This window comes from Eurosta solidaginis, chromosome 5, assembly GCF_040869045.1.
Source record: "Eurosta solidaginis isolate ZX-2024a chromosome 5, ASM4086904v1, whole genome shotgun sequence".
Lineage (NCBI taxonomy): Eukaryota > Metazoa > Arthropoda > Insecta > Diptera > Tephritidae > Eurosta > Eurosta solidaginis.
The window spans coordinates 41,379,199-41,391,143 of record NC_090323.1 but is presented as its reverse complement, the minus strand read 5'-3'; the positions used below and the strand labels follow the sequence as shown (position 1 = coordinate 41,391,143).

General features: G+C 38.4%; 1 protein-coding gene across 1 annotated transcript; it reads right to left on the bottom strand.

The window, feature by feature from the left end:
* Positions 1-8,433: 8,433 nt before the first annotated feature.
* Positions 8,434-9,983, bottom strand: LOC137252103 (glutaminyl-peptide cyclotransferase-like). Its single transcript, XM_067787334.1, has 2 exons — positions 9,740-9,983; positions 8,434-9,558 (listed from the first exon to the last, which is right to left on the bottom strand). The coding sequence occupies exons 1-2, from the start codon at positions 9,839-9,841 to the stop codon at positions 8,617-8,619; spliced, it is 1,044 nt and encodes a 347-aa protein (XP_067643435.1). The 5' UTR covers positions 9,842-9,983; the 3' UTR covers positions 8,434-8,616.
* Positions 9,984-11,945: the final 1,962 nt, after the last annotated feature.

Here is an 11,945-nt window from a genome sequence, read left to right as displayed (position 1 = left end):
CTTAACTTACCACCTTACCTTTTCGATTCTTCCTTTTCAAGCAGACAATAGAAAATTTTCTACCCATTTGATTTGGAAGCGTGAGCACAATTATGAGCCCACAATTGCTACGCAGAATTCCATTGTTCCATAATTTTATAAAGAAATTGTCCGTGAGAAAACGTGTAAATTTGCGGTGAACGAAGAATTTTCATAAGAAGTAGTCTCCTTTTTTTTTTTGAAGGACAACAAAAGGTCATGCGTCTCAGCTGCATATCATTTGCTTTGCTGTTGTATTTTAATTACGGAGTTTTGTTTAATTATAATTCAATGAAAATTATTATAATCACGTCCCAATAATTTTAGCATATAATATGGAAGTTTGCTGACTCTTAAGGACTCAAGTTTGAAATAATCGAAGGATGCAATAGATTGCAGATATCTGTGTAAGCGGTGACTACATTTGCCGTCTTTCAGTGAGTTTTACAGCTCCGGCTCACGCTCAATTCTCACGGGAATGCTCTGGATCATTGAGAGACTTGAGAAGCAGATGTCGTGAAATTTTCGCACACGTGAAATGTGATAGGCAGATGTCGCCGCTGTTTTTCATTTAAATCATAGGCTAAGCAGCGACATCTATTTTTGAAAAAGGAGGGTATATTAACGGCCGCGTTGCCAACCGAAAAAGAAGTAATTAACAAATTATCTGGCTCACAAATTGAACCAGACTTCTATCTGGATTTATCTGGCTCAAATCGTTGTTGTTGCATTTAGATGCAAAACTATTTATCTGGCTCAGGATTTTGCCACCGGACGATAGCTATTATATCCGACAATGAACCAGAACAAGCTTTCGAACTTTGAAGAAGGCTCAGCGCACTTCTGCCTAGGATTTGTGCAGTATTTTATCTTCTTGAAATCCAGAGAAGCTAATATTGTTGGACTTCATTTAAGCTGTGAGGCCTAAGTGTAAGGACATAATAAGGCAATATGTTATAATGTAGTTTATGTGCGTGGAGCTTTAGTTGTATTTGACAGGCGCGGGCAGTTGGCAACGCGCATGCCAAATACAACTGCGGCCCACGTCACGCAATTGAAAATCGGATAGAGACAATTAATTTTACATTTTTGGCTTCCGACGTGTTTTCTCCTTTTAATTTTTCGAATAAAGAAATTTACATAAAAAGTTGACCAAGTTCGTGTTAAGTGTGAAACAAAAGATTTTTTTCCACTCCATGAAATTCATATTTAATATCAAACATGGAAATGTACCTGAGTATTTAAATAAAAATATAGCATTAGTTGAGCAAACTCACAACATAAATACGAGGAGCAAACGTAATTTCAAATTGCCGTTTTTTAGAACTGAAATTGATCAACAGAACATTTTCTACAAGGGTCTGAAAAGTTACAATGATCTGCCTATGGATATAAAAAGTTGCAATCAAATAACAGTATTTAAAACAAAATTATATGAATATTGTAAAACCTTAGCTATAAGATAAAAACTGTAATCTTTTCGAATTTACGAATTAGGCTTCTGGCCGTAATAAATAAATAATTTTATCTAATCTATTTTAAATGGTCGTGGGACGAAGACGACCGCCACGTAAATCGCTTTTTGCAAGTACCAGGAATGCTACGATCTGGAGGCGGCGCCCTCCTAAGCACCAGCTTTATTCAGCAGACAACGGAAAGTGGTTGTAACTAACATAAGCCTACAATAAGAATACAGTACATGCATTCCCCTTTCTCTGCTTCCAAATACACGCGGAATCCCACACATAGAGGTTCATTTACCTTACGAACAACTTATCTCTCGATACTCCCAAAGCCGCCTTATCTCATCTTCGATTAAAAAACAAGTAAGGAAGGCTAAGTTTGGGTGTAACCGAACATTATATACTCAGCTGAGACCTTTGAAGAAAAAATAAAAAAATCACCACGTAGGAAAATGAACCTAGGGGTGACTTTAGAATTTGTTTACGATATGGGTATCAAATGAAAGGTGTTAATGAGTATTTTAAAAGGGAGTAATCCTTAGTTCCATAGGTGGACGCCTTTTCGAGATATCGTCACAAAGGTGGACCAGCGGTGACTCTATAATGTGTTTGTACGATATGGATATCAAATTGAATGTATTAATGAGAGGTTTAAAAGGGAGTGGCCCTTAGTTGTATATATGAAGGTGTTTTCGAGATATTGACCAAAATGTGGACCAGGGTGACCCAGAACACCATCGGTCGGGTACCGCTAATTTTTTTATATATGTAATAACACGAACAGTATTCCTGCCAAGATTCCATTTTTGCATTTTTCGAAATTTTCGATATCAAAAAAATGGGAGTGGTCATGGTCGGATTTCGCCCATTTTTAATACCAAGATAAAGTGAGTTCAGATAAGTACGTGAACTAAGTTTATTTTTTTATTTATTTAATACATTCAGTCTAAAAGTACATGCTTTCTTACAGACTAGTTAAAAATAGAAAACAATTTAAGCTTAAACTTATATAAGCTGTTATTAAAATTAAGAACATTACTGAATCGATTTGCGAGATGTATAGTCCTAGTTATAGGTTCATTCGTAGCGTAATTCGTTTTATGAGTTATTTCGATGAATAATCTATTATGCCGAAGATCACGCAGTGGAATATATAGAATGCACAAATTAGATAAATCGGAGCAATTTATGCTCAAGTTTATTACATTATAGGCAAGCATTAGTGAGATACAAGTTCTTCTGTCGTGCAAAGCCTGAAGACCAAGCAATTTGCGCCTGCTGGTATACGATGGGAGACCGTCTGGCCAGTGAAGCATCCATAAAGCAATTCTCGTAAAAACTTTTTGAACTCTTTCAATTTTATAGGAGTTAGATTCATAAAAAGGATTCCATATTATTGAACAATATTCAAGGCGACTTCTGACCAAGGAGATATAAAGTGCCTTCAACGTCATAGGGTCCTTAGAGTCACTGGTGTTTTGTCTAACGAACCCAACCATTGCAAAGGGCTTTGCAACAATGAAGTCAATATGAATGGAAAAAGAGGTTTGGAGTCAAAAATGATACCCAAATCTTTAATCTCTTGACAACGATTAAGAGTTAGCATTTAGTTTGTAGTTAAAATATGTCGCAGTTGTCTTTTTGGAATAAGACACAACGCAGCATTTGTTTGTATTTAAAAATAAATTATTGTCTGCGCACCCACCCTGAAAAAGAGTCTAGATCAGATTGCAAGTTAGTGCAGTCAGAGCTATTACGGATCGTTGGAAATAGTTTGACATCGTCCGCAAACATCAAACATTTTGCGAATTTGAATTTTTGGGGCAAATCATTTATGAAAATTAAGAATAATAGAGGGCCACAATGGGTACCCTGCTGAATACCTGACCAGGCGTTTATATGTAGAGATGACTTGTCGGCTTCAATTGCCACATAGAGCTTTCTGTTCGATAGAAAACTCGTGAAGAATTTCAACAAGCTTCCATTTATTCCATACTTGGCTAACTTGCGTACTAGGATAGTATGATCAACCTTGTCGAATGCTTTCGAGAAGTCAGTGTATATGACGTCAAGTTGCTCAGAGTTCTCTAAAGCACACACAATTTGATTAGTAACTAAAGCTAAATTTGTGGAAGTAGACCTACCTGGGAAAAATCCATGCTGACACTCCACTATAGCCTTGCCTACGTAATCGAACAATTTACGTTGAAGTACGTGGTCGAATATTTCTGCCAGAGTACTCTGTTTAACAATCGGTCTGTAGTAGCAAATGTCATTGCGGTTACCAGACTTAAATATGGGAGTTATGGAGCATAATTTCCACGAGTCCAAAAAAATTCCGCTGTTCAAGCAATTTTGAAAGAGATGAGCTAAGGGTTCTGCAATGGATTTTGTGCAAGTTAGAGATATATCGATCTTTGCTCAAGTTATCGTGTTAACGGCCGAGCGGAAGGACAGACGGTCGACTGTGTATAAAAACTGGGCGCGGCTTCAACCGATTTCGGCCATTTTCACAAAGAGTTATCGTCATAGAAGCTATGCTCTTACCAAATTTCACAACTATTGGTAAATTTTAGTTTGACTTATGGCATTAAAAGTATTAGACAAATTAAATGAAAAAGGGCGGAGTCACTCCCATTTTGAAATTTTCTTTTATTTTTGTATTTTATTGCACCATTACTGGAGTTGAATTTTGACGTAATTTACTTATGTACTGTAAAGATATAAAATTTTTTGTTACGTAAAATTTGACTTTTACATTTTTTTTAAGTGGGCGCGTTCGTCCCCCGATTTTGCTAATTTTTATATGGAACACATATAGTAATAGCAACGTTCCTGCCAAATTTCATCATGATATCTTCAACAATTGTCATATTACAGCTTGCAATACTTTTAAATTACCTTCTTTTAAAAGTGGACGGTGCCGCGCTCATTGTCCAAAATTTTCCTAATTCTCTATTCTGCGTCATAAGGTCAACCCATCTGCCATCGCTTTATCTGCCCTTGGTAATGAATTATCGCATTTTTTCAGTTTTTCGAAATTTTCGATCTCGAAAAAGTGGGCGTGGTTATAAGCACTATTTGGGTTTTTCGTTCTCAGGCTTCGAGAACGGTTTGTGGTAGATTTAACAGTTTTCGGTCTCAATTCAAGAACGGTTTGTGCTTGAACATTGGTGGGAGTGGGAAGGTACCATATATTTATTTATTTTTTATTAATAAATAATTTTTTTGTCATTAATAAAAAATATTAATAACAAAAAATTATTATTAAAATCCAAAAGGTTCGAAAAAACGCATAATTGCATTTTTTCGTATATTTCTCTTATCAAAAGTTCTTCTCATTTGTTGATGCAATCTGAATATATATTTAAAACATTTCATAACAACTTTGAGAATTACCTGTGCATATGTGAATGGAACTGAACGAAAAATAAGAGTTAGAAAATAGAATATAAAAAAATTGTTTTAAAACACTTCAGAGTTCGACGGTGATCGAACTCGGCCACTACAACTGCTTGATAGTTTGTGCCAAATATTATATTTAACATTTTAGTGCCCACGAATTGTCACGTTTTTTTTCTTGTACTTAATTTAAGAACATTGTTATCATTAATAGAACATTTGTTCATATTTTAAGACCAGCCGTACTCTTTTCAAGCAAATGGTTGTCAGTTCAAGAACAAGGTTGTTGTTTTGAGAACAGGTCGTTCGTTTTTCAAGAACAAAAAAGTAAGAACATGAAAAGCTTGAATTTAGTCCGGTGGTGCTGGATTTTAGAACGGCGTTTTTCTCTGAGTGTACAACAATTGTGCTATTGCTGTTTTAAATGCGAAAAATGTTAGAAAAAGTAGCAACCAGTGGGAAAAATAATTTCACTTGCAAAGTGAACACCCTTAGCCAAAGCAAATGTCAAATTCTTCTTCTTATGATTTGCTTGTAACAAAATTTCAAATATCAGCGCCTTACTCACTGGCAATAATCGCATTATCTTAGGCGATTTCAATGCCCATCACGATCTATGGCATTCAAACTTGCGGGCAGATAGTAGGGGTGAGATGTTGGCGGATCAAATAGAAGAAACGACGTTCTGCAGAATAAACGGAGACACCCCCACTCGTATGGTGGGGAGCTGTCACAGTTCGCCAGATATATAAATCGTGATCGCAGGACTCGTAAACTGCGTCAATTGGCAGCTGATGGTAACATTGGCATCCGACCACCTGCCTATACTTATTTCGCTCGAGCGTACCACCGACTTCATCTTCACAGAAAAACGCATTTTCATAAACTTTAAAAAAGGAAAGTGGGACGAATATAAATCCTTTACAAACAACCGCTTTCCTGCCCTCCCTATCCCGACTAATGCCCGCCAAGGGGAGCGTGCTTTCCGCAAGGTCATTGAATCCGCCTCGGCTCGCTTCATTCCCGCCGGTAGAATTGCCGAAATTCGGCCCCACTTTCCGGCGGGGGCCGCCAATTTAGCTAGAGAACGTGACCTTATACGACAGCTCGATCCCAGCGACCCCCAAATAAGGGATATAAACCAACACATCAGATTGCTTGTGGATGAACACAAGCGGGCGAAATGGGAGCAGCACCTAAGCGGTTGTCACCTCTGTAGGTAAGCTTTGGTCCACCGTAAAGTCCCTATCGAATTCGTCTAAGCACAATGAAAAAATTTCCATCGCCTTTGGCGATAAAGTGCTGTCGGATGCGAAAAAGTGCGCGAGTGCTTTCTGCCGACAATATATAATGCATTCTACGGTCGACAAAGATAGACGGAGGGCCAACAGACACGCACATAAACATAAATTCAGCGCGTCTCCAATTACCATCACCGCTAAAGAGGTTGAGGACACCATCGGTCATGCTAAACCGTCCAAAGCAGTGGGCCCAGACGGCATAGCCATGCCGATGCTTAAAAGCCTTGGGAAACAGGATTTCAAAAATTTAGCACATGTCTTCAACCTGTCTCTGTCCACTTTTGTCATTCCCGAAAAATGGAAAATGGCCAAGGTGGTCCCGCTACTAAAGCCTGGGAAATCAGCTAACATACATAGGAGAGTCATATCGCCTGATATCTCTCCTATCGCCAGTAGCCAAGACGCTTGAAGCCATTTTGCTCCCCTAATTCAAAGCAAATTTGCAGCTAGCCTGTCATCATAATGGCTTTAGAAAACTCCATGGCACCATACCGCGCTAAATGCCATTATCACCCAGATAAATTGCTGTTTAAATCAAAACCCCCACCATAGAATATTACTCGTTGCGCTAGACCTATCAAAAGCTTTTGATACGGTTAACCATGGCACGTTACTGCAAGACCTGGAAGGGTCTACCCTTCCCCCATGTCTTAAAAGGTGGACCGCAAATTATCTGGGAAACGAAACATCAAAACCAAGAAGAATTAAACAAGGAGTGCCACAGGGTGGTGTCCTATCCCCACTTTTGTTTAACTTCTACATATCAAAGCTACCTTTGCCAACAGAAGGAGTTACTATTGTTTCCTACGCCGATGACTGCACAATAATGGCCACAGGCCCAGGCCCACAGATCGATGAGCTTTGCAACAGAATAAACGGCAACCTCCCTGATCTCTCCAGTTTTTTATCACCGACTAAATCCTCCGCGACCTTATTTGCAACATGGACTTTCCAAATGTCAACCATTTTGAAAATCCATGTCGATGGCACTGCACTACCGACTGTCCTACACCCCAAAATCCTGGGTGTGACCTTTGATCAGGATCTACATTTTGGTGAGCATGCAGCCGCAATTGTACCGAAAATTCAGAGCCGTAATAAAATCCTCAAATCTCTTGCTGGCAGTACTTGGATAAAAGACAAAAAAACGCTCATTACCACTTACAAAGCAATTGGCCAGCCGATTGCATGCTACGCGTCCCCTATATGGTCGCCAAGCATAAAAACTACTCACTGGAAGAAGCTACAGGCCTGCCAAATTATTGCTCTCAGAACCGCCACGGGCTGTCTTCTTATGTCCCCAGAACACCATCATACATAATGAGGCGAGAATACTCCCCATCAGGGAGAGAAATGAGATGCTAACAAAACAGTTCCTGTTGAATACCCAGAAACCTGGGCATCCCAACAGACTTCTGATTGATGAACCAACAAAAAGGAGTCATCTCCGTAAGCATTATGAGGAAATACGGCGCCTGAGAACTCAGCCGTATGAAGCCAAAAAACACAAGCAGGTCCTCAGTGAACTCCACAAACAGGCGTCGGACCTTTATGCCGGGAATTGCCCTGTGAATCCAGTACTCAAAGAACAGTTCCCTAAACTAGCGCAAGAGGAACAAATACTCCCCAGGGAAACGCGACTCACTCTAGCTCAACTTAGATCTGGATACTGTAACAGGTTAAACTCTTACTTATCCAGGATCAACCCCGACATACAAAATGTATGCCCCGCTTGTAATGTGTCCCCACATGACACCAACCATCTCTTTAATTGTAATGTGGAACCAACGCCTCTAACAAAGCGTCCTTTGCAGGATATGGATCGGTTACGTTCCGGTAACAAGCACGCTTAATATGACCACGTCCAATATTCTAGGTCAAGCACCCCCCCCCCCCCTCGATATATATATCCTTAGGAGATTGTTCCCTATTTTTTTGCTGTTTGATGTAAGTTGTCCCGTCACTTGAACCGACAACGGATCTTCGATATGGTACGCTCAGCATGACGCCACTACCTATATGGAAATGTTATTTTAAAAAAATGTATACACCTTTACTGTTCGTTCTGTAAATTATACATTCATCTATTTATACCGCTGGGCGGCCACCGTGGTGTGATGGTAGCGTGCTCCGCCTATCACACCGTATGCCCTGGGTTCAACTCCCGGGCAAAGCAACATCAAAATTTTAGAAATAAGATTTTTCAATTAGAAGAAATTTTTCTAAGCGGGGTCGCCCCTCGGCAGTGTCTGGCAAGCGCTCCGATTGTATTTCTGCCATGAAAAGCTCTCAGTGAAAACTCATCTGCCTTGCAGATGCCGTTCGGAGTCGGCATAAAACATGTAGGTCCCGTCCGGCCAATTTGTAGGGAAAAATCAAGAGGAGCACGACGCAAATTGGAAGAGAAGCTCGGCCTTAGATCTCTTCGGAGGTTATCGCGCCTTACATTTATTTTTTTTATTTATACCGCTGAGCAGGTATTCCATTATAAATAAACGTATTATACGCGATATATCTTCCGTAGCTTCGTAATCAATTTTTGACTCGTTATCTTCTTTAGTGTGCCATACCCTTGGGTGTCGCTCTGGTGTTAGATGCAATATTGGTACGCTCTGTTCTTTGAATGGCGTATGATCACCCTTAAAAAAATAATCATGTAGTGGATCAGGTTCAAAGTAGTGCTTTGGTTTTCTGCAACGATATAACTTATTGGCAAATGACAAACGCTCTTCCAGTGCTGTAAAACGATCAAACCATTCATTAGTATTTGCAAAGAAACTACGAAATGTCGTATCGTCTAAACCAATCATATCCAATGATATTAACATATCCAATTTATTCAAAGTACCATACTCTGCCCAACGCCTAGCTAAATTACGCGCCCCAAAAGGGAAACGGTCCCCGTCATAGAACTGTGGAGGCTCGTGTCCATCAAAGAAAATAAACATTAAACTGAGTTCTTTTCTACGAAACTGTTGAAGCTCATTTTGTAAAACTTTCGCGATATTAAGTAGCATAGCGCATGGTACTGCGTGTATAGCGCCAAGAAATGTAGTATGTTCTCCAAAGCGGCTATCATAGTGGCAGGTTAGCACTAGATACCGATCCGCATGTGGTTTGAGTGTTGCAATTATGGTATGAAAATGTACAATGCCTAAAATAGCCGGACACTGATAAAATTCATCCCACTCAAAAGACCATCCCATGTCTTGTATACTATGACTAATGTAGTCGCGTACTCGCACATGTCCCTTTGTACCAGCCACACGTGGTATAAGTATATTTTTCACTGCATCACGTAAATGGGTCATGTTTTCAAGTTTTCCATATTTTGACAATTGTTTTTCCGATAGGTCATCAACAGGGTGCGTCACCTTTAAGTAAATATTTTAGTTAGTGAGTGTCCTAATTTAAACGGTAAAAGTCTATATTGTTGTCGAGGTCAATGCGCGTCTATTGACACCTCTCTCTATATTTTATGACGCGTATTAGCAGTCGACCTCTGTTCTAGACTTTTACCAAAGTCTCAATGCAACATATTTCATTGATTATTACCTGAAAGTGGCGTCCCACAAGAAAGTTAGCACACAAACATTGTTTAACACATACACTGATGCTTAGTATGAAGAAGGTGATAAAATTTGAGCTGCCTGCCATATTGAAGCTTATTTTTTCTTAAATAATTTTAAGTACTTATGTCACAGTTTAAAATGGTTAACTAAACTTGCTATTTTCTTGAATTATAAGAAGGTAGATGGTTGCCCCACAGAAGCAACAAGTCGTTTGTCTAGACATTTCTGTATTTTTCATTTTTATAACGTGTTTTTCATTGTGTTACTCATATGTCTGTTTATTTTTTAGTACTCGTATGCATATTGCTTGTTTGCTTGTTATCGTTTTTTATGTTTATAGCTAGTAGCTATTAGCTACATATGTTTTTCTTTAACACCGCTCATAGTGTACCACGTATCCGCAATGATACAGTTTGTTTACTATATCAAGTATTTTTATACTCAGCGTGCTTTGCACACAGAGTATATTAACTTTGATTGGATAACGGTTGGTTGTACAGGTATAAAGGAATTGAGATAGATATAGACTTCCATATATCAAAATCATCAGTATCGAAAAAAATTTGATTGAGCCATGTCCGTTCGTCCGTACGTCCGTACGCCCGTCCGTCCGTCTGACCGTTAACACGATAACTTGAGTAAATATGGAGATATCTTCACCAAACTTGGCACACGAGCTTATCTGGGCCCACAATAGATTGGTATTGAAAATGAGCGAAATCGGATGATAACCACGCCAACTTTTTATATATATAACATTTTGGAAAACACAAAAAACCTGATTATTTAGTAAATAATACACCTAGAATGTTGAAATTTGATGTATAGACTGATGATATTTAGACTCTTGATAAAAATTTGAACAACATTTTTTAAAATGGGCGTGGCACCGCCCACTTATGATAAAATCAATTTTACAAATATCATTAATCATAAATCAAAAATTGTTAAACCTATCGTAACAAAATTCGGCAGAGAGCTTGCCTTTACTATAAGGAATCCTTTAAAGAAAAATTAACGAAATCGGTTAAAGACCACGCCCACTTTTATATCCAAGATTTTTAAAAGGGTCGTAGACGAAAATAATAAGCTATATCTTAGCAAAAAATAGAATTGAATCAATGATATTTCACTTATCAAGTTTTATTGTAAGAGGTAATGGCGAGACATTTTTTTTTAAACGGGCGGTGCCACGTGTTATGTAGAAAAGTAATTTATCTGAACTGAAATGTACAATTGAAATTCAGTCTGAGTATATAATATTCGGTTACACCCGAACTTAGACACTTTTACTAACATAGATTGGTGGCCGGTTCAGCAGAATCAAGAAAATTATTCTGCTAGTAGTGGAACAAGTTAAAATTTGTATCCTTTTTCAACGCTTCCCAATGCAGCCGGTTCTATGCACCGGAGCGACTCGAGATTTTTCCCGACCAGGGGCTGTCATTTCAAAGAAACCCCCATTTAACTTGTTGCGTCCCTCCCAAAAATTGTCATCCTCCCAGCAGATCCTTGCAAAGTTGACATAGTTATAACCATATTTTTACTTATCCATATCAATTGGCATCAGTTATTGGTGCCTTAGCCTAAAAATCGTGAAATTTCATTAAAATGATGAAAACGCAAGAAATTACAAACATATTCCAAAAACAAGTAAGAACGGGACTGTCTTCGGCTGTGCCGAAGACTTCATACCTTCCATGAATGGGGCTGAACAATAATCTTATCCCGTTCGTAATCTCCGAATAATAGGACGTATAAGATAAGAAATATATAGTGAACAGATCTACATACCTAAACGATTTTTAAGATAAATATAAAAAAAAAATAGGTAGGTACTATGTGTGAGGATGCAAAGCTTCACGTTTTTGTGATCTGCATGTAAAAACTATGTCTACGAATCACGTATTTCAAAAACATATGACGTAAATGTAACTATTTGATGAAATTTGATGAATTTTGAAGCTTCTAACCGTAAAAAAGGGGCAAAAATGACAGTTTATATGAAGTGTATAATATATATACCACCGATCTCTATGATTTTTCCAGACAACAATATATGCTATATACGTAAGCATTTGGTGGAATTTCAAGCTTCTAGCTGTTAAAATGGGGCAGAAATTGCGCAAAGTTTCTTATGTGCAATATACGAAATTATATGGTGAAGTTTGAAGCTTCAATCTGTTAAA

Excerpts from the sequence above, each read along its gene's own strand:
- LOC137252103 (XM_067787334.1), bottom strand. The coding sequence starts at position 9,841 with ATGGCAGGCAGCTCAAATTTTATCACCTTCTTCATACTAAGCATCAGT. Across the intron at positions 9,559-9,739 it reads TTGTGGGACGCCACTTTCAG|GTGACGCACCCTGTTGATGA; the intron begins GTAATAATCAAT and ends ATTTACTTAAAG.